At 28.3% G+C, this 21,672-nt stretch overlaps 2 protein-coding genes across 55 annotated transcripts in view; one reads left to right on the plus strand and one right to left on the minus strand.

Moving 5' to 3' along the window:
• Dscam1 (Down syndrome cell adhesion molecule 1) overlaps window positions 1-15,350 on the plus strand; it is a 64,464-nt gene extending 49,114 nt beyond the window's left edge. For 31 of the 50 annotated variants that reach the window (XM_089226044.1, XM_089226059.1, XM_089226049.1 and 28 more), the window contains exons 13-35: window positions 2,869-2,988; window positions 3,054-3,236; window positions 3,301-3,448; window positions 3,567-3,715; window positions 3,822-3,953; window positions 4,031-4,198; window positions 4,255-4,477; window positions 4,702-4,943; window positions 5,011-5,166; window positions 5,234-5,373; window positions 5,506-5,662; window positions 5,727-5,996; window positions 6,058-6,289; window positions 6,367-6,543; window positions 6,606-6,772; window positions 7,122-7,310; window positions 7,859-8,020; window positions 8,171-8,317; window positions 8,880-9,067; window positions 9,208-9,373; window positions 9,880-10,029; window positions 11,272-11,335; window positions 12,425-15,350. In XM_089226044.1, the coding sequence (XP_089082170.1) occupies window positions 2,869-2,988; window positions 3,054-3,236; window positions 3,301-3,448; window positions 3,567-3,715; window positions 3,822-3,953; window positions 4,031-4,198; window positions 4,255-4,477; window positions 4,702-4,943; window positions 5,011-5,166; window positions 5,234-5,373; window positions 5,506-5,662; window positions 5,727-5,996; window positions 6,058-6,289; window positions 6,367-6,543; window positions 6,606-6,772; window positions 7,122-7,310; window positions 7,859-8,020; window positions 8,171-8,317; window positions 8,880-9,067; window positions 9,208-9,373; window positions 9,880-10,029; window positions 11,272-11,335; window positions 12,425-12,497 (3,803 nt within the window). In that variant the 3' untranslated portion in view covers window positions 12,498-15,350. Of the gene's footprint in view, window positions 1-2,868; window positions 2,989-3,053; window positions 3,237-3,300; window positions 3,449-3,566; window positions 3,716-3,821; window positions 3,954-4,030; window positions 4,199-4,254; window positions 4,478-4,701; window positions 4,944-5,010; window positions 5,167-5,233; window positions 5,374-5,505; window positions 5,663-5,726; window positions 5,997-6,057; window positions 6,290-6,366; window positions 6,544-6,605; window positions 6,773-6,907; window positions 7,088-7,121; window positions 7,311-7,858; window positions 8,021-8,170; window positions 8,318-8,879; window positions 9,068-9,207; window positions 9,374-9,879; window positions 10,030-11,271; window positions 11,336-12,424 lie in introns of all 50 variants that reach the window. The other 19 variants (XM_089226073.1, XM_089226068.1, XM_089226066.1 and 16 more) reach the window with 1 other exon arrangement.
• Window positions 15,351-16,212: 862 nt separating this feature from the next.
• Window positions 16,213-21,672, minus strand: part of LOC149055669 (uncharacterized) — an 88,413-nt gene continuing 82,953 nt past the window's right edge. For all 5 annotated transcript variants that reach the window (XR_016191453.1, XR_016191455.1, XR_016191452.1 and 2 more), the window contains 2 exons: window positions 16,441-16,601; window positions 16,213-16,361 (listed from right to left, as the gene is read on the minus strand). Coding sequence is in view for 1 of the 5 variants with exons in the window: in XM_089226080.1 (XP_089082206.1) it covers window positions 16,333-16,361; window positions 16,441-16,601 (190 nt within the window). In the remaining 4 variants the exon portion in view is untranslated. The remainder of the gene's footprint in view (window positions 16,362-16,440; window positions 16,602-21,672) is intronic.

Genomic DNA, 21,672 nt, shown 5'->3' on the forward strand with positions numbered 1-21,672 from the left:
GTCATGAATATAATTTCACGTATAGGTACCGATTTAGTGTAGTCGCACCTATTCATCTGTGTGCACTTCAATATTTACGACTATTAGGATAGAGAATAATATTGTACATAATATAGGTATAGGTATCATACTGTATTCGATTCTCGGTCGGCGGAAGCATTTTTCGGTGTCATTCCAATGCAAGAACGTGCAACGCGACGGCTTCGATGTCTTTAAATAGTATTTTCGTCGTCTTTCTTCGGTTTTTTTTTTTTTTGTTTTTTTTTATACAGTATCGTATCGTATGCAATAGAGTTTAATGTTACCGTCTACATTTTTATCTTGTTTTATGATGTCCTCTGACGGTGGTTTTTTCGTGCGCGTGTGTATGTGTTGCAGTCAAACCGGAAGTCGAACCGTTCTCGATTACCGATAGTACGTTAAACGAAGGGGGATCGACGAAAATCTTGTGTTCCGCGTCGTCCGGAGACACGCCGATGTACTTCTCGTGGACCGTCGACGGCCGTCGGTTGGCGGACGCTACTAACGGTGACCGTATCAAAGTGCAGCGGTTGGACGAATTGACTTCGTTGCTTTCGTTGACCAAAGCCGCACCGGAAAACACCGGAAACTATAGCTGCGTCGCACGAAACGAAGCTGGTTCCGCCTCGCGTACCGCTACTCTGAAAGTCATGGGTAAACCAATAATACGACTGCCTATTTATGGCCGTTGCCATTTTCCTCGAAAAAATGAGATTTAGTGTATTTATCCGCATTGTTCATTTTCCTCCACAAAACAAAACAAATTTTGACCATTTTCTTCCTCTATTTTCCACTGGCATCCCTCGGCCCTACCCTATTATTTAAATAATAAATTGAAACACTCATTTCAACTATAATGGATCCATATAGTTGTCAAACTAATAGTTTGTTCCATGTTATTTTTATTCATTTATGTAAACACATCAAATATGAAATTAAATAAAGTAAAATATTTATGTTTTTTTATGATAATTAAAATATAGTAAACAAATTCATTTTTTTTTTTACTTCCATTTTACCAATAATATGTTTAATAATACAATGAGTGTTTTGAATTCACTTATACAAATTAACTAATTTGTGTCATCATTTCGCACGCATGAAACAAATAAAATGAATAATTTTAATATTTAAAAAATGAATTGAAAATGAAAAAAAAAACAATGCGTGGATGAAAATGAAAGTCGCCTTTCCCTTTGTTGGAGGAAAATTGACAGTGTAGAAAAATGATAGGTATCTCATTTTTTTTTTTGAAGAAAATGGTCCGCCCACCTATTTATATAAAACTCACGATATTGTATTTGGGTACTTCTCGCAAGTTCTTCGTCGCGTATTTATTTTGTGGTTTTTAATTGTTTCTTGTTTGTTTTGGTTTTCTACTGTATAATTAACGGTCGTTTGACGTACACAAAACAATACTGTGCCGTAAGCCACCTGCAGTCTTCTCGCCTGATTTACGCGCGCGCAATGATGTTCGTCGAGTTTTTCGATAGGGATTTGGCGCTGAAAGACTTAATAATATTCTATGTAGAGCCACGTTGTACTATTACGGATGGGAATTGTAAATTACACCCATGTGGTATACCGTATACATATATGTGTGGCGTGTGTGTACGAATTTCGGATTTTTTTTAAGTCGCAAGTACCTATACATTATAAAATAATACCTACTTTATTAGAAATAGTGTTCATCTATACAATATATCGAAATTAGCAGGAGTTATCGCGCCCATATCACTTTTTTAATGATCGCGTATTTAAAATTTAAAAGAATACTTTTCCTAAATATTGAATCCAGCCGTCATTATCCATCCTACTACACCATCCTTTATGTTGCTTATAGTGTAGTCGCTTGAATTTATCTTGATAATAATTGCATGCAATTAATACCTACAATGTATAATAACGTTATTGTTTTACGGTTTTTAATAACACTTTTGTTTTGTTCGAAAACAATTTTTAATGTGTAGACATATTTTTCAAATCATGTATTAACCCCGCAAAGCCACAATTACGTTTTTTTTTCTTAGAACAGTACACTGAACAGCGTGAAGATCATATTACTGTTTATTTAATTTTTACCTATCTATCAAATTATATAATGTCCGTGTCTTTATGTTTCTTTAATTTAAAATTATTTGCTTCTTTGACGTTTTTCAATTGATTAATTGAAACTATATTTGAAATTCACATATTATGTTCAAAATATTGTTATTGCAGACATTTTTTTTTTCAAATTTCTCCTTTGCGGGTAAATTTTACTTCACTTGAGTACATTTCTGACGTTAGTAATTATAGTATAATGTAATCTGTCTACACATTTGTATTATTTTTTTGCTGATTAATATACATAGTTAGTACCTACAGTTTTACTATTGCATTTTAATTCCTAGCACGCTTTAACGCACTAAAAATTAAGTTTATCTGTGTGATGATGAATTCAAAGTCATTAAAAGCATAATATATTAATTTTATATAATAAATACTGTTTGTTTAATGGTATGTGTATTTTAATTTTTTTTATTCATAAAAAGTAATATTTTAACTTCATCACCAGAAAAACTTTACTTTAAAAACTATTAACATCAAGTAGCAAGAGTTTTAAATTTTGTTTTTTTAGTCGTCACTACACATTTCAGATGAAAACTGTCTTGTATACTTAATCATTCATTTATTAAATATATATCAATTTATAAACAACACATACACTATGTATATAATATATTTGTATATACCTATAATGTATGTTCATTAATATTAAATTAGTATTGAACACAAATAGACTCTTGCTACTCCATTACTTTAAGTCCAAGTTCATCATCTACATAGTTATGTTTTTCTATTTAGTTCCTCCCAGGTGGATACTTGAACCTACTGACAAAGCCTTTGCACAAGGTGGTGATGCAAAAATTGAATGTAAAGCTGATGGATTCCCTAAGCCTCAAGTGACATGGAAAAAAGCTATTGGTAAATATTAAATTTACTATTTTATGACTAACAATTATTTTATTTAATATATTTACTTACTGTAGGTAATTCTCCGGGAGATTATAAGGACATTAAAGATTTAAAACCAGGCAGTGATGACATTAAAGTTGATGAAGGAACTTTATCTATCCATAATATTCAAAAAAATCATGAAGGCCACTACTTGTGTGAAGCGGTTAACGGAATTGGTTCTGGACTGTCTGCAGTGATCACTATCAGTGTACAAGGTGAGTGGTAAAAATAAAAGCATAATGGACATATTTATTTAATAACTTTGGCATTTGAATTAAGCTCCACCACATTTTGAGATAAAGGCAAGAAATCAAACTTCTGAAAAGGGACAGCCTGCTGTTTTGGAATGTATGGCAAAAGGAGAAAAACCTATTGGAATTGTTTGGAATATGAATAACAAACGACTAGATGCTAAGGAAGAAGAAAGGTATTGTATTTTCATCTGAATGTTTACAAAGAATCTTTTAGAATTAAGTGATAAAAATATCAATTACAATATTATTTTGTTGAAATAAATACACCTTTTTTTTTGCTATTTTATTTAGGTACACAATACGTGAAGAAATATTAACAGATGGAGTAAAATCGGACCTAAGCATCAAAAGATCTGAACGAATTGATACTGCTGTTTTCACATGTGTCGCTACTAATTCATTTGGAAGTGATGATTCAAGTGTTCAACTTATTGTTCAAGGTTAATAGTATACATTATTTAATCAGTTATTACTAATTGTTGTAAATTAATTTTTGTATCTATCTAAATCTATCTATCTAAATGTTGTTTTATTCAATTATTATAGAGGTTCCTGAGGTCCCTTTTGGATTAAAAGTATTGGATAAGTCAGGCCGAACCGTTCAACTGTCTTGGTTAGCTCCTTATGATGGCAATTCCCCTATCACACGTTACATTGTTGAATACAAATTATTGAAAAGTAATTATTAAACTATTAAATGTCTAAATGCCTAATTAAAATTGTTTTTCACACTAATATTATAATTTAATCATCAGACACATGGGAAACAGATATTGAAAAAGTTGAAGCTACAGGAGATAAGACTGAAATGAGTGTAGTCAGTCTTCATCCAGCTACAACATACCATTTTAGAATAGTTGCGGAAAATGGAGTTGGTCTTTCTAAACCTTCTGATCCTGTTACCATAATTACGTCAGAAGAAGGTAAATACTTTTATACATTATTTTCTGTGATTACTGATAAATAAATTGTTTTGCAGCTCCTGGTGGAAAGCCAACTAACATTCACGTTGATCCTATTGATGAAAATACTTTAAAAGTAATGTGGAAAGCTCCTGAACGTAGTGATTGGAATGGTGAAATTCAAGGATATTATGTTGGATATAAACAATCGTCATTAGTTGATAACAAATTTGTCTTTGAAACCGTCGAGTTCAGTAAAGAAGAAGGAAAAGAACATTATTTGGAAATATTCAATCTAAAGTAAGTTAATAGCTAGGTACTTATAATATGTTGTTGTTGTTTTTTTTTAAATATTTCTTATAATTTTTAATTAATGTAATATAATATTTAAGTATACAATATTCATATAGATAAATACTATGCTTGCATATTTCACATATAACATTTACCTTCTCTATGTACCTATATTTAAAACTGATATTTAATACTTAATGATAATATTACTTTTATTTTACTGTGTTTAGAACATATACTCAGTATACAATAGTAGTGCAAGCTTTTAACAAATTGGGTGCTGGACCAATGTCTGATGAGATTAAACAATACACTTCTGAAGGTGTACCAGAACAACCACCACATGATACAACATGTACAACTTTGACTTCTCAAACTATTAGAATTTCTTGGGTATCACCACCTCTAAGTACAGCTAATGGAGTTATTAAAGGTTACAAAGTAATCTATGGACCTAGTGATTCTTGGTTTAGTAAGTATTATCATTTTATTCCACAAATTTGTATATAATTTATTTATATTTTTTTCTATAAATTTAGATGAAAGTACAAAAGACACAAAGATAACAGTGTCAAGTGAAACTATTTTACATGGTCTTAAGAAGTTTACAAATTACAGTATGGAAGTTTTAGCGTTCACTGCTGGTGGAGATGGTGTCCGTGCTCCTAGAATATATTGTCAAACTGAACAAGATGGTAAAGACTTATGCAGTAAAATATACATGATGAGGATTTAGCAATATTTTGTGTATATTTATTATAGTTCCTGAAGCACCAGCCGCTCTCAAAGCTTTGGTTATGTCTACAGAGTCGGTTTTAGTTAGTTGGAAACCTCCAGCAGAGCCTAATGGAGATGTCAATCAGTACACTGTTTACATTAAACCAAGTGGTGATAATAAAGATGTATGAATGAATAATATTGAAAATGTTTTTATTTATTCAATTAAAAATTTTTGAATTTAATTAAAATAATAAAACCAATAATAATATTAAAGTTGTACAATTTCCTTTTTTGAAATTATTTTTTTATTGTAGAAAGAACCATTGGCACATAAAGTTGCTCCAAATCAAATGAGTTTTGAAGCATCTGGTCTTATTAAGCAAGATCCTTATGAATTTTGGGTTACAGCATCTACAAATATTGGTGAAGGACAACCTACCAAATCAATTGTCATTGCACCTAGTACTCGAGGTATTTACTAATTAGGTATATATAGCTTAAACAGTAGATCAATAATATTTTTATTTATTTTAAGTTCCCGCAATGATTGCATCTTTTGATGATTCATTTGTCGCAACATACCGTGAAGATGTAAAACTTCCATGTTTAACTGTGGGTGTACCAGCCCCAGAAATTTCATGGAAAGTTAAAGGTGCACCCCTTGAGAGCAATGATCGTATTCGTCAGCTACCAGAAGGTTCCCTATTAATTAGATCCGTCACTAGAACTGATGCTGGAGAATATTCCTGCTTTGTAGAAAATTCATTTGGAAAAGATAAAATCACACATCACATTGTTGTCTTAGGTATTTTACAAAGTAGGTGCATAATGTGAGTATAATAATTTATGTAAAATATATTTTACAGCGCCACCTCACAAACCAGAAGTATCTGTTGGAGCAACAACATCCAATACAATAACATTAAATCTTAAACCTCATGCTGCTGATAAAGAACCTATTCATGGATATACAATCAAATATAAACCAGAATTTGGTGATTGGCAAACAGCTCAAGTAGCAGCAAAGGCTGATAAATTTACATTAGAAAATTTATGGTGTGGTTCACGGTATCAAATAGCTGTAACTGCATATAACTTGTAAGGATATATTTTATGACTACTATAGTACAAGCTTTAGACTGAATCAATTAAATTACTCAAAACGTATATTTTAGAATCGGCACAGGTGATGAATCAGATTTATTGAATACAAAAACCACAGGTTCAAAACCTAAAATTCCAGAAGCAAGTAAATTTATTGAAGTATCAGCAACAAGTGTAACACTACATTTAAATGCTTGGTTGGATGGTGGTTGTCCGATGCTATACTTTGTAGTGGAACATAAAAAAAAGTAATATTTAATAAAAAAATTTTTGAATAATTAATATTATTTATACTTGTGTTACTATTAAGATTGCAATCAGAATGGACTCAAGTTTCAAATAATGTAAGACCTGGAGGAAATTTTGTAGTACTTGATTTAGATCCTGCCTCATGGTATCATTTAAGAGTAACTGCTCATAATAATGCTGGATTTTCTGTGGCTGAATATGAATTTGCATCACTAACATTAAGTGGAGGTAAATAATATTTTTTACAATATTTCCTTTCTTCCAAAACCGTTTGCTCACTAGATGGTGCTTAATTAGTACTTGGAACAATTTCTTTGAATTGAAAATATTATAAATAAATGCATTCCTATTTCCTTGTTCCAGGTACTATTGCCCCAGCTCGTGAGGTTCATCACAACGGTTTTGGTTCAGCTACTGATACTGCTATACGTATCATATTGGCAAATTTGAATCTAGTTATACCAGTCACATCAGCTTTATTAGTTATTATTGTGGCCATAATCTTCTTGTGTTACTTAAAGAAAAGAGGAGTGGATATCAAAGGTTAGTTGTATTTTTTTATTTTTTTTTTTTTAAGGTACTATTGCTCCCCCTGCACAAGATGTCACATCTATTTATACATACTTACCATGGATACCAAAATGGATTGATTTAAATGTTGTGGTGCCGACTGCTGCAACAATTATTGTCATTATTGTTGGTATAATTGTGGTTTGTTTTGCTTGGTCTCGTAGAGTTCATGAAAATGGACAAACTAGATTGAGAGGTACATAATATTAACTTCAACTAGATAAATTATAAATAAAAAGTATTTTCTATTTATGTAATTTATAATATACACATAATAAAAGCGGTATATTGGTATGTATATACCTGAAGTGGCTAACATGAAGATGTCTGCACCAAAAAATGTTATATAAGTAATAGTTATAAAGAATGTAAATCTTACTGATCAGCATGACAACTTAATGACACCTTTGATAATAACTGACTTAAAAATAAATATTTTTTATAAACTATTTAAAAAAATATACAAAAACACATAATTTAAATTTCAAATTATACTTAGAGAAATATAATGCATCTTTTTAATGCTGTTAGCTAATATAATCTTGGTGAGTATGTTTAGTATTGTGTGCATAAATAATATCAATGAATTTAAAGATAAAATTATGATATTTGTGCGCACTACTTTGTCAATATTTAAATGTTTGACTTGCAAAAATTATCTACATATAAACTTGGATAATTTTAAAATATCACATATTGTTAATTGTTGTGTATTGATATATTAAAATATGTAATTATTATTAGATGATATGACTGTTTATAATCAATCAATGATTATGGGAGGCAACACACTTGACAAGAGACACGCAGATTTCAATGACGAACTTGGTTACATAGCACCTCCCAATCGCAAACTTCCGCCTGTCCCTGGTTCCAATTACAATACATGTGACAGGATTAAAAGAGGTACATTGTTGTAGTTAACTAATTAAATATTTTACTGTCCATTTTTGTTTTATATTATTTTGCTTTTTATTATAATTTGAGTCCGCTCGATTTTGTTTTTATTTTGCGTTTAACTATATTATTTTTGTTCTCGTCACGTTTATCAATCAGGTTTTCCCGGCCCTTACCACGGTCACGGTACATGGAACCCTAGAGCACGTCATATGTATGAAGAACTAAATGGTAGTAATCCTAGGTGTAGGGGGCATTTGCCACCATGTCCAGGGTCCGACGAGACAATGTACACAAGGTGTAGAGGTAAAAAAGATGACAAAAGAACGATCAACTATTGCACGGCAGCTTTATTATTTAATATCAGCAGTGTGAGAGTTTCATTAACCATTTAAAAATGAATTTAGAACAGTGTGGAAGCTTAAAGCTACAAATATATTATCGAAAGCTATGTTTCAAAATAAAGCTGGTATTAATTGATATAGATTATAAATTAACACTATTGGTGTAAGCAGTAACTGTTGCAGTTAAAATATTAGTTTTGAAATAATAATTTTATATAGCAATATATTTTCTATTGAATATTCTTCAATAGTTACAAATTATTGAATAATATATTACTACCTATTTATAAAATGTTAACAATTTATGAATAGTTATATTATATCTCTGAATATGATAATTGACAATTATTGTTATTATGATATTTAAATATTAATATTATCATAATGCATATTGTGTATTAATATACATATTATACTATTATGTGCCTTCTTTCGCTGTCGCGAGTTGCTTTGGGTTTTTTAAAAAAAATTACATTTGAATTAAAAATGTATTTTTATATGGTTAAAACTGTAAATAATTTTAGGAATAGATGGTGAAGACATCTGTCCTTATGCTACATTCCACTTACTTGGTTTTCGCGAAGAAATGGATCCGTCAAAAATGCCGTTCCAAACTTTCCCGCATCCTAATGGACATTGTGGTACAATTGGACCAGGTGGAACTATAGCTAGTAATGGTCTTATGCATCAATGCCCAGGAACTCAAACTATGGTAAAATTATACAATGTTTATTTTATAAGAAAAAATTTTAGTTTATGCTTCAACTAAAATATTAATTATATACTAGTTTAAAAGTATTGAGATACCTATGGGAATTGTAATTGTTTAATTGTATAAATATTTGGTTTCAGCCTCGAAATGGACGTTATTCTCGTGTTGGTGGTGCTAATTCCATGTTTTCACCAGAGTATGATGATCCTGCCAACATGGGAGATGAATATGGTAGTCAGTATGGACAGTATGGAGCTCCTTATGAACAGTATGAAAGTCGTGTATCAATGGCTGGACGTAGTATTGGTACTAAATTATCATACTTCTTAACACAAAATTAATGTTAAATTGTTCTTCATTTTTTTATACACATACAATATACATAATATTATATACATCAAAAATTAGTACCCACATAGGTAACATATTATTTATGTTTATACTGTTTGTCAGTGCCGGATAGACAAGGTATCGGCTCACCGAGTTTTAGTTTTTTAACCGGCCCTAAAAAGGGGCCTTTTTCAAATAAAAATGTATAAATTGATCTAGATTTGACGTAGTGCACGGAGTTAAATAAATGTATTCAAATTTGTGTTATGAAATAATTGCCCAAACACTTACGATCGACTTTTTTTTTGAGCGGCCCACCGAGATTTTCTCGGTAGCTCGCCTAACCAATCCGGCCCTGCTGTTTATAGTCTAGCCTATTATAAAACTATTTTTCATGCACTTTAAATTAATAACTTAAACATTAATCAGATCAAAATTCTTTATTTTCAATATAATTAAATTTAAACATTATATGATTACAGGTAGCCCAGAACCCCCTCCACCTCCGCCTCGTAACCATGATCCTAATGTTAGTAATACAAGTAATGAAGCTAATGATTCCAAAGACAGCAACCAAATTTCTGAAGCAGAATGTGATCAGCATCAACAATCAACTCCTCAGAATTATGGTGGTAAGCTTGAAAGCTATTTCAGCATTTAGTGATTGTATTATTGATAACGCTTTTTAGAATAGTTGCAACAATGTTTTAATAGTTAATATTATGGATGTATGTAAAATAAATTATCTTTATTAAGTTAATTGCCGATGACTTGCCGATTTAAGATTATCACAAACTTGTTTTACATTAGTTATTGGTATTGTTAATCTTAATTGCATTTGTTTTTCTTTTTACACAATATTAAAACTAGGCAAACGTTTGCGGCCACATCCCACTGCAAGAGGTATTTTGGTATGAAAGGTAAATAAATTCACTATTACAATAGGCTTAACGGTGATTCATTTACATTATTCTTAAACAAAATTATCTACATAATGTTATTAATGATTTCAAAATTGACTAATACTATAATATATTTTGTTTAACCTTATTTTTTAAACTTTATTTACACTCAGGAATCCTGAAACAGAAATTAATTTAATATAATCTATAGACCTTAGGAATAAGATACCTAATACAATAATACATACCTATTAATTCATTTTGTTCCTAATCTATTGTACTTAATATTAATTTTGTAAACCACTAACAAATTAAAACAAGAAATTAGAACAAATTAATCAAATTAATAGGTTTATACTTAAACAATTTGATTGTTTCTTTGAGTATATTTATATTTATTGTTTAAAACTACTAGTTACCGAATATTACCATTACCTTTCTATATAACCAAAACTTAATACAATGTTTATGCACCAATAATTGCAATAATTATTTATAATCATAATATGCATGAATTCTATTATTATTGAAAAATTTAGATAGTTTTGCATGCACAAGGCCTAAAAGGTAAGGTTTACTATTTAAATTCAATAAACAGTTATCAATTTGATTTAATGCTGATAAATAAATAACAATCACCCACCTATAGCTATTTTAAGATCATTCCTCAACTCAAGTTGAGATTAACATTTAATTAAAATTATCATATGCTTTTATGTATGTATTAATTTTTCATCTGTATTAAATCCTAACAATTTTTGCTATTTATGCTTTCAAATTAAAAAAAAACATGTACATAGTATTTTAACATATAAATAACTGAATAGTGATAAACTAACATGGACTTGTCTGCATTATGAAAAGCATATTCTGCTTACGGTGCTTCAACACATTTCACGTTGCTTCGACAGCCATTATTTAAACTCAACATCTGAATACCAATGAAAGTAGCCTGTTAATTTTGATTTTCAGCGCATTTGAAGGGCAATACCAAGGATGGTATGACCACAGAAGAACTTCGAAAACTCATAGAAAGGTCAGTGAAATAGGCCTGTACTACATGTTCCGAATATTCTAATGCATACTGATGTACAAATAAATAACTTAATATAAGCTTAGTATTTTAAAATTATTTAAACTAATCAAAATTACTTAATAAACCTACTAAAATCAAATAAATCACTAAAATGTAATTTAAAATATATTTTGGGATTGTTAAAATTATTTATACTATACAATATTACTGTGAAGATATCGTTAGATTTTAGCCTTTAGATTTACAGTGCTTGGAAGGAATGTGTTCAAAGGAATTAGATGAGAACATTGTTCCTTTTTTGTATGAAGGAACATAATGGAATTTCATTCATTTTTTAGAGGAACATGAATGATTTTATTTATTTTCTTTTTGTTTGTTTATTCTTAAATAAAGGGTATTTAAATAATTCTAATGGTAATTTTTTTTTTTAGAAATTTAGTCTATAATATCATAATGAGCTATATTATACTACATAATGTATGCAATAAACCAATTAAACATTTTAAGAACAAAAAAATTACTTAATTAAACAATTCATTACTTTAAATTATATGGATACAATTTTAAAAAACTATTTAGTTCCTGTTTAACAACATTAACAAATTTATTTTTTAAAGAAACTTTTCAAGCACTGTAGATTTTACAATCATTTGTTAACTTGTTGTTTAATATTATGTGTGTTTAATGCATTGGTCATAACTTAGGAAACCGTAAGTATTTATTATTATTATTGCTAAATAACTATAGTGCTCTAATAAATAAATAATATTAATAATATCAAATTATCGTGCATTGTGAGTTTTATAAGTAAAAGTAGAACTGTGTGATGTGAGTTTTTAAGTAGTATACATAGAAAACAATATTATGGCATTTTAATTTGTAAGACACAGTACATGCAAACTGTCATTTTAACATTTGAGATTTAGATATAAATTATCTACTTCTACTTATTATTAAAACAATATTATTTTTAATAAAATATCTTTTTTTTTACTAATTATCTTAATAATTAATTTATTAGGTACTTCAAAAATTGTAAATATTTTATTTTATTATAGAATACTCACATATTGTTTGATTTTTTTATAGAAACGAAGCCCCAGCAGGACAGCAACGCCTCCAAAGCGGAGGGCTCACAACCTACGATACTGTGGCAGTGTAACCTCTAGTCAGCATACAACCAAAATATTACTATTTCAAATAATCTCGAAAAACAAAAATCCTGTCCCCAAAATATTTGATCTGCACTTTAAACCATACCTATTGCATTTTTAACAGATTTACTTATGCACATAATTGCGAGTAAAACAATATTAGATTTCAATAACATTATCCCAATTATGAGTGTTTTATACAATAAGAATCCTAAGTGTTGTGTCTTTTTTTGCTTTAGTGGTTTAGATATTAAAAATAATGTCCTATTTTAAAATTTAATTATAATATGTAATGATCTGTGAATATTAGGTTTATTTTATGTATTTTAGTAGACATCTTTAGATTAATGTCATTAGTTTACCAAAAAAAAAAATTAATTTATAATAATAACATTATTAGGAATTTTATAATTCCATTAAATATATTCCGCTAAAAATGTTTTTTTGAGTTCCTTTTATGCGAGTACAAAAGTATTGATGCGCCATTTATGATGTTTCAGATAAATATTAGATTTGGACTATACTACAGTAATCAATTCACTATATTTTATGTAGTTAAAATGTATACTGTTTAAATACATTCAAGTATAGTACACTATTATTATTATTTCTAAAATTCATAATAGTAAATTCTCTCTTCCCATTGTCTATGTTTTTGATATATTATTTTTAATTAAGATTTTCTACCTTTGAGAAGAATTTATTAGTGCCTAATTCGAAATTATGTCACTTAACTTCCTTTATGCTCTTCCACTTTATCAAAATTCAAACCACTAAGCGTGAGATGATTAAAATTGTGCTTCTCTGTATTCTTTGAACTGTTCAAATTTTAGACATTTATCATTAAGAATCTAATATTATTTTAGTTAACATATAAACAATAGTTATTTTAATTTTGTTAAAACTTTATTTTAATGGTGCATACAATATTATAGTTTTGTAAACGTAATTCTTCATAAACTTATAATTACCAATTTATATAATATAATATTAAGTAACCTGATATTTTATTAATTTTACTTCAGCTTTGTGTCATTGTTTTATTTTTATAATTTAAGTTTGGTGTTTATGTTGATTGTGTTGTTCGCAAAAAAAAAAAACATATGTAGTCATAATATTATATTGTGTAAGATTTCGTTGCATTTGTGGCAACCTAATGATTAAATAAGTAGTTCAGAAACATACATAAGAAATAACATTCATATTACTTGTTTGAATACTTTTCAAAACTCTAAGAGATAAATAATAATATGCAGTTTACTAATGTATAACTAGTACTTTTTTTTTTACCAAATGTTGCTCAAATTTTTTTCTTTACTCCACTCAAAATTACTTTAACAATAACAATTAAATCCTGTTTTCACACAAACATTTTTCTCTAATAATTTTATCCTTTTAACAAAATTATACTTTACTTTAGATTTTATAAATTAAAATATTAAATAAAACCTAGTGCCAAAATTTGCTTTATGATTGAAATATTTACAATTTAAAAATCTTTAAATTTATAATATAATAAGTAATAGACGAAAATTAAAAACTTATGTATTATTATAATAGTAATGAATACATTTTATATCAACTTACATTATTTGTGTGATTTTAGTATATTATTATTATTATTATTATTAGGGAGCAGATATTTTTTAAGTTAATCTATAAAATATTCAATAGATTTAAAAAAAAATATGTTATATTATATCTTGTAATAACAATAAAGTGACACTTAAGCTTAACTAAGTTTAAGAGTGCCTCTAGAGCCTTTTTAGGAGGGGGTCAAGTTAATTTCATAAAAACTTGTACCAAAAAGATTATTTATTGAATAAGTTTATATCAATTCTTATCAAGATAATATTCTTATTACTTCCTGTTATCCGTACAGAAATGTGTTCTACTGCGTAACTCATGTTTTGAACATAATAAAATAGTAATATCATAGTATATTAATATACTTTATTTATAGCCTTATAAGTCCTTTATAATATAGAAAGCAGGTAAATCATATATACCGTCATACCTCTATGGCTAAATCTACATACTTGTGTGTGTCGTGTAATAGTCAATATTATAAGATGCTTTTTTTTGTAATTTTTTTTTTAACAATCAAAATTTTTTTTTTTAAATACAGTCTTGGAGGGCCCCCCTCAGAGCCACCCATGTCTAAGTTAACCCTTAAGTGACAAGTAAAATTCAACTATTGTGTTCTAGAAAAACTATCGTGTTTAGTTGTATCTTAGAGATCATAAACTTATTCAGTGGGTTGAAAATATATTAATAAAAACTGTTATTGTGCTAGAAAAATATCTGTTCCCGAATTATTATATTTATTATTATTATAATCTTAAATAATTAAAAATTTTAAATTATACAACAACATTAAAATAATATAAACTACAGATATTATTACTACAATAAACTTTAATAAAATATGTAGATTTTGAAAAATAACATTATTTTAAATCATAAAATAATTTAAAAAAAAAAAATTGATTTTCTAATAAGTACAGAAATAATAGATGTTAAACCATATAAATTAAAGGTTTTAGAAAATGAAATTGTTTTTTTATTATACAGTAGTTAGCAATGCCATACGTAATTTTTCTCTGATAGGTATTATAATATCTCATGTTTATTATTAATTATTATTAACATAAATTTAAGATAAAACATTTTAAATAATACTTATTATTATTTATATGTATTTTTTTTTTTTTTTTTGTAAATTGTACCTAATACTCAGCTTTATCGATATATAATAATAACTACTGTATTAACTACATATTATATTAATATTATATTCGTAACTATTTGTAATGCTATTTTACTGTATGTCTATCATAATAAAATGATTATTCCATAAATTTTTTAGTATTTTTATTATTATTTATTAAAAAAAAAATTTAAAAATTATTTATGTACAATGTATTTAATATTTTAATAATATAATGGGATGAATATTGTCATGTCATATCGAGTTTAAGGATGGCATCAGATTTTCCAATGAACAAAAAATATTAATTTGAAATTGATTAATTTGGTATATCTTAAAAAAATTGTTATCTGTGGATAGTTGGCTCGATAATAAAATAAATAAATATTTTAAGTTTAAATGTTCAAAATAAAATTTTTAAGAGTTACTGTTATTAAAAAATAAAACATTATTCTTACTTATTATTTATTAAATTATAAGTATGGGATAGGGAATAAGGTAGATATTTTAAAAGATTTAGTTGATTTAGAACTGAATACAATTTTATAATTATTATTTCCTCAACTTTTCAACAAATCTCTGTAAATATTATTGTAATGAAAAATAATGCGTACTATTCATTTTTAAATAAACCACAGGGGATTGTTGAATAAGAAGTGACAAATATGTCTAACGAATTTGTTGTATGATTGATAATTTGTTAGGTCTGTCTCTAAAAACAGATACCCTGGAATAATTAAGAAATTCCATGAATAAAGTATAAAATATGGAGCATCAATGCAATACTACTTGTGATTTTTTCTAACCAACACTTCATATTTATTCCCAAAATTGTTATCATAATATCATATTAAATGCACCTATCCCAATATTAGCTTATAAAAATCTTGAAATCAAGAAAACCTTTTTTTTAAATTTAACTTTTGTTAGTTATAATATTATATTATTAATATATAATATACATAGGTATATATATATATATATATATATATATATATATATAATTTATGATATTTTGTTATTATCATAACATATAATTTTGGTTTAGTGACACGCTGGTGATTATTACTATAAACAGTAGATATTATTTCATAAAATTGCTGTTACATAGATACATCTCCAGCCTCCAGCAATCAAAGTAATTGGATTATCATATTGGTACCTGTATAGTATATATAAAAATACTATTAAAATCAAAATTAATAAATCAACATCCATTGGTTGGCTTTTTGTCAGTATACCTGCTTGCTTAAACTCTTTGGATATTTTATTGTATTGAATACCATAGGCGTGTCTACGGGGGTGGCAGGGTAGGCACCGGCCTCCCCAGTGACTTGATTCTTGGCCTCTTGGCGTATAATCTGCAGTGGTTGAAACACAGACTTCTATATGGTTAATAGTGCTATATAATTGCCATACAAAAAAAAAAAAAGTCACAAATATAAATTATAAAATACTGATCGTTGAGTAAGTAAAAAATTTTAATTTTATAAATGCCCCCCCCCCAGCCATGGAGATCTGGACACGCCTATGTTGAATACCTAATTTCTGATTACATATTAATATATTATTACATAACACGAAGCTCGTGCAGTGTCGTATTCAAGGGTTATGGCCTTATGGGAACTAGTAATGAATACTAAGTTTCGGTTAAAATACAAGATAGGTCCAAAAATTGAATTTTTTTTTTCTTAAATTTTATGGAAACTTTAAAAAAATGAAATTGTTTGGATTTTACAAGAACCATTTATAGTTCTTGTATAAATAGAATGTCACGAATTTATCCTACGCGTGAAAGATGATGGTATTTAATATTTAAATCTATAGGTATTGATTATCATAAATCTTGGCTTTACATTTTATTTTGGCAAAAGAGTTCTAAATTTCGTATTTCACCCCCTTCCTCACTCTTAGCAATTTTATGGGATCCCTAACAACTTAACTGTCATTATGAATTATGATATAAACCAATCAGAAAGATAGATTAGAGCGATGAAGATTTCTCCGATATGCTACCCATATTCTTGTTAAAATGAGCATCCAAAGAACACTGCTATTATAAGTCTATAACCGACCATCAGTAAGCCACTATTGTCAGTTAGGAATATCTTTCCTTGTAGGTGGAAAATATTATGCAAAATAAAAATTTTTACTAAATTTTTCGCACTGACTTTATTAACACCCAAAACGTTTATCCTTAATTAGCATTCCTAACAACAAAGCGATCCTTAATCATTAACATTCATTTTGACATATTCGGCCAACTATACCAAAGTTCAACGATGAGCTCAAATGTCTACAAATCGAGTTGTCGATTACTCGAAAGTATGTGTTAGCCTTTGCATTTCTATAAAAACCTATTTACATAGGCGTGCGCAGACCTTGCTGACCGGGGGGGGGGGGAGGGGCAGAATGTATATTGTATACATTATATACAGTAGTATTATAATAATATAATTGAATATTATTTTGGTTATTAGTATTATTGCCGCATATCTATTAACACATAATATCTACGCTGTACCTATCGCTTGTGGATTGAACAAAGTTGGACCTTTGACAACACGAAATTATCGTGCACCGTTTACTCAATATTCACAATATATTATTCATTGACTCAATGTAATATAAAATCATATTATAATGTTTTTTTCTTAAAGCTATATTTGGGAGAAAAAAAGTAGCCCGCAAGAGGGGCAGCTGCCCACCCTGCCTAGGTGCACGCCTATGCCTATTTATATTAATTATGGGTAGGTACCTAACTGAAATTTTTTTTTTGTCTTCGACCTATTCGAGTTATTAAGATTTCGTGCTGTATACAGTGTGTTTCCTTTTAATGGTAACACTAAATAATTCTGTCCAGTGACATCGGATTAATATACAGATTTCGGGAGAGGATAGGGAATACATAAACACACATTTCTTGATGATTTTTACATTTTTAGATTTATCCGTGTGCGCATGCGCAATACAACTTGCATTTTTTTAAATGGCAACAGGTTTTTTGAATACCAAATTCGGATAGACCGAATTTTTTTAAGTCGGTTTGGTCCTTTTTACCATAGCTCTAAAATCAAAATTGACTAAATGGCAACCAGTCAAAGTTTCGATTAATATTATTGAATTTTTCACCAATCATACTAGAATTTTATGAATTATTATGAAATTTTATTTATTATTTTTGTATCCGTAGGTTTGCAGATATTATTAAATAATTCAATAATATTAATCGAAACTTTGACTGGTTGCCATTTAGTCAATTTTGATTTTAGAGCTATGGTAAAAAGGACCAAATCGACTTAAAAAAATTCGGTCTATCCGAATTTGGTATTCAAAACACCTGTTGCCATTTAAAAAAATGCAAGTTGTACTGCGCATGCGCACACGGATAGATCTAAAAATGTAAAAATCGTCAAGAAATGTGTATTTATATATTCCCTATTCCCTCCCGAAATCCGCATATTAATCCGATGTCACTGGACAGAATTATTTAGTGTTACCTTTAAAAGGAAACACACTGTATATACTTAAATACCTACTCACAATTCATTTCTATTTTTCTAAATTAATTTATGTAATATAATATGTAAATGTAATTATTATTTATTAGTATTGGTAGAGTAACCTGCCTGGAGTATAATGGCGTTAGAGGTAAATAGTTTAATATTTGTCATCTGGTCAAACTTTTTTGTTATTATAATTTTTTTTATCAAAGGCAAACCTGATAAAAACATTTTCTCGGCATTAACTAACTGCCGATTAAATAACTGGTGTAATTTTAGCGGCAATATGTGATAAAGATAAGTTCTTTTTATGTAATATTTGAGTATTTTAAAAATTGACAAGCAAAGACGTAATCTATTGATGGTGGAGCAACTGCCCCCTCAAATATTTAACTGAATGGGCTGTAATAGTATCATTCTAGTTTATAGATCTCTAGTTTTACCAGTGTCCACCCCTATAGAATTTATCACAGATTACACCTACATCATGGTCAAGAAGAAATATTTATTAGTTAACAACACGCGTTGCTTTCATTTACTTTAGTTTAGCGCAAATAGGTGTTTATACTTTAATAAAATTAAAATATTATTATGAAAGCAACTTAATATACTACAAAATACTATTGATTAGTAAATTCATGTTGAGGCAAATATTTGTGCTCTAATTATAATTTCTCGTCTATAGCTTAATAACATTTTACTAGTCGAGTTATTTTTAAGTTGATAATTTTCTGTTTATCATATTTAAAAAAAAGTTGTATTATTGGTTTGATTTGTTTATTTTTATTTTTTGTCTTACAATTAAAGTTTTTACTAAACATTTTACATAATTTATTTTTATTGGTCATATTTTTCTGTTTCTTATTTACGAAGACGATATTGTTGAATTTTAATTCATTATTTTTAATCGCCAAGCGAATAATGAAAACAATATGATATAATCTGGTGATCATAGGCGTAACTAGACCTTAAAGTTAGGGGGGGGGCTGAAGCCCTAACATATTTAATATATATAACAAATGTGGGGGGCTCTGCCCCCCACACCCCCTATACTTATTCCTTAAATCATAACATTATTTTATTATTATAATTTTTGTAGTGTGTATCGTGTATGGCATGTATAAAACAAATTATAAAAATGTGGTATTGTGGTAGGTTAACATTAAAATAGTAACATATTATTATTATAACATTTTTTATTACATTTTATTAAAACATATATTATTCATAAAATTTAAGTTTTTGACAGGGGGGGCAAAAATATGTTTTGGGGGTGCTTAGCCCCCCCCAAGCCCCCCCCCCCTAGTTACGTCTATGCTGGTGATTAATATAATATTACTATGGTGGCCAGCAAGTTTGAAATCGTAAAATAAATAATGATATATGTGACAACTGACAAGGGAATTTACGGAGTTGGATTTTGAGAAAATTCAATCGTTATAGACTATTATATATTATGGCTAACTAGTAAAATAAAATAATTGAGTTTTAACTTTTAACGACTGTGTATTTATTGAATCAGCAACACAATGCTTTGCCATAACATAAACCTACGCAGAGTGCGATTATTACCTATTATAAGGACATAATAAGGTAATAAAGTTTTTTATATTTCAGTAAAAGTGTAAAACAGCGAATGCGACCACAAACTCGTTTGTGTTCCGATTCGATTGTGATTACTGAATATTATTAATTAATAATTATCATAGTAATAATAATATCCTATATATATATAATATATTTTTATGATCACAGTGGTCCGTCGATAATAATAATTTATAACTTCCGCGCGTGTAGGGTATCCTGTACGATACCTATAATAATGTTATACTTCGTACAATAATTCTTGCAAGATGACATATTATTAATACAAGACCAACCATTTCTGATCACCTAATTTTTGTAATGTCTATTTTATTTTATTTTTTCATCACCTGTTAAATATGCAATGCCGTGTTGCTCTAACTAAATAAATAATTTTGAGTATTACATAAAGGCATATGCTAGATACCTATAAAACTATGATGTGAAAAATTATATTTGTTCACAATATTTTAATACCAACGATTGGACATAAATGGTATAGACATTTATAGTTTTGCTGGAAAATATTATGCTAGGTAGCCTAGGTGTGCCCCACCTAAAAATTTTGTCTGACTATACAGGCCTGATTTTGCCGTTGTGATATAGGTACATAATGTCTGATATCGAACTATAACGTTAATGATAATTAATTTTGTTGTCTATATGCGTATGTGTATACCTAGGTATATAACTATTAATTAATTTACATACATCGTAAGTAACCTACTAACCTGCGGTTTGAAGGATTAGCCGCCGTAAGTAATACAGTTAAATGTCTTATCATAATTTTTTTCTTATGTATATAATATTATTATATGCATAGAAGATGGGTATGCTGGTGTACAGACAAATATTAAACTATCAGATACATATATGATATTAAGTTCAGACTATACACATTTTGAAATCAAAGACTCCCACAATGGCACAAACAGTAAAAACTTTATTTTGATCATCATACTATACACATTACAATATATAATATAATACTTAATGTATAGCCATCACATAGGTTTTATATATTTTAATATTTAGCATTTATTTTAACTTTATTGCACCGAAGTAAAGACGCGATTTGTACTGTTTATATTCGTCGTTTAGACAGCATGAATTTATGACAGATGTCTTGTGTACACGCGAATGTGCGATATATTATGAATCATGTACATGTGAATGTTTTATGTGGAACATAATTTTAGTTAATAGTTAACTCGCATTATATTCTAATTTTTGTACTGATATAAAATGTATCAACGTTATTTTAAATGTTTTACGTGATCCACCGATCCCTACTGAGAGTATCCAATATTTTGAGGGGTTATAAAAAACGTACAGTAAATAAATATACATATAAGATACGTCATAATAGTGTAAAGCTTGAAAATT

The sequence above is a fragment of the Diuraphis noxia genome, unplaced genomic scaffold (genome assembly GCF_037042655.1).
Source record: "Diuraphis noxia isolate RWA-SAM2 unplaced genomic scaffold, SU_Dnox_SAM2 contig0004, whole genome shotgun sequence".
NCBI lineage: Eukaryota > Metazoa > Arthropoda > Insecta > Hemiptera > Aphididae > Diuraphis > Diuraphis noxia.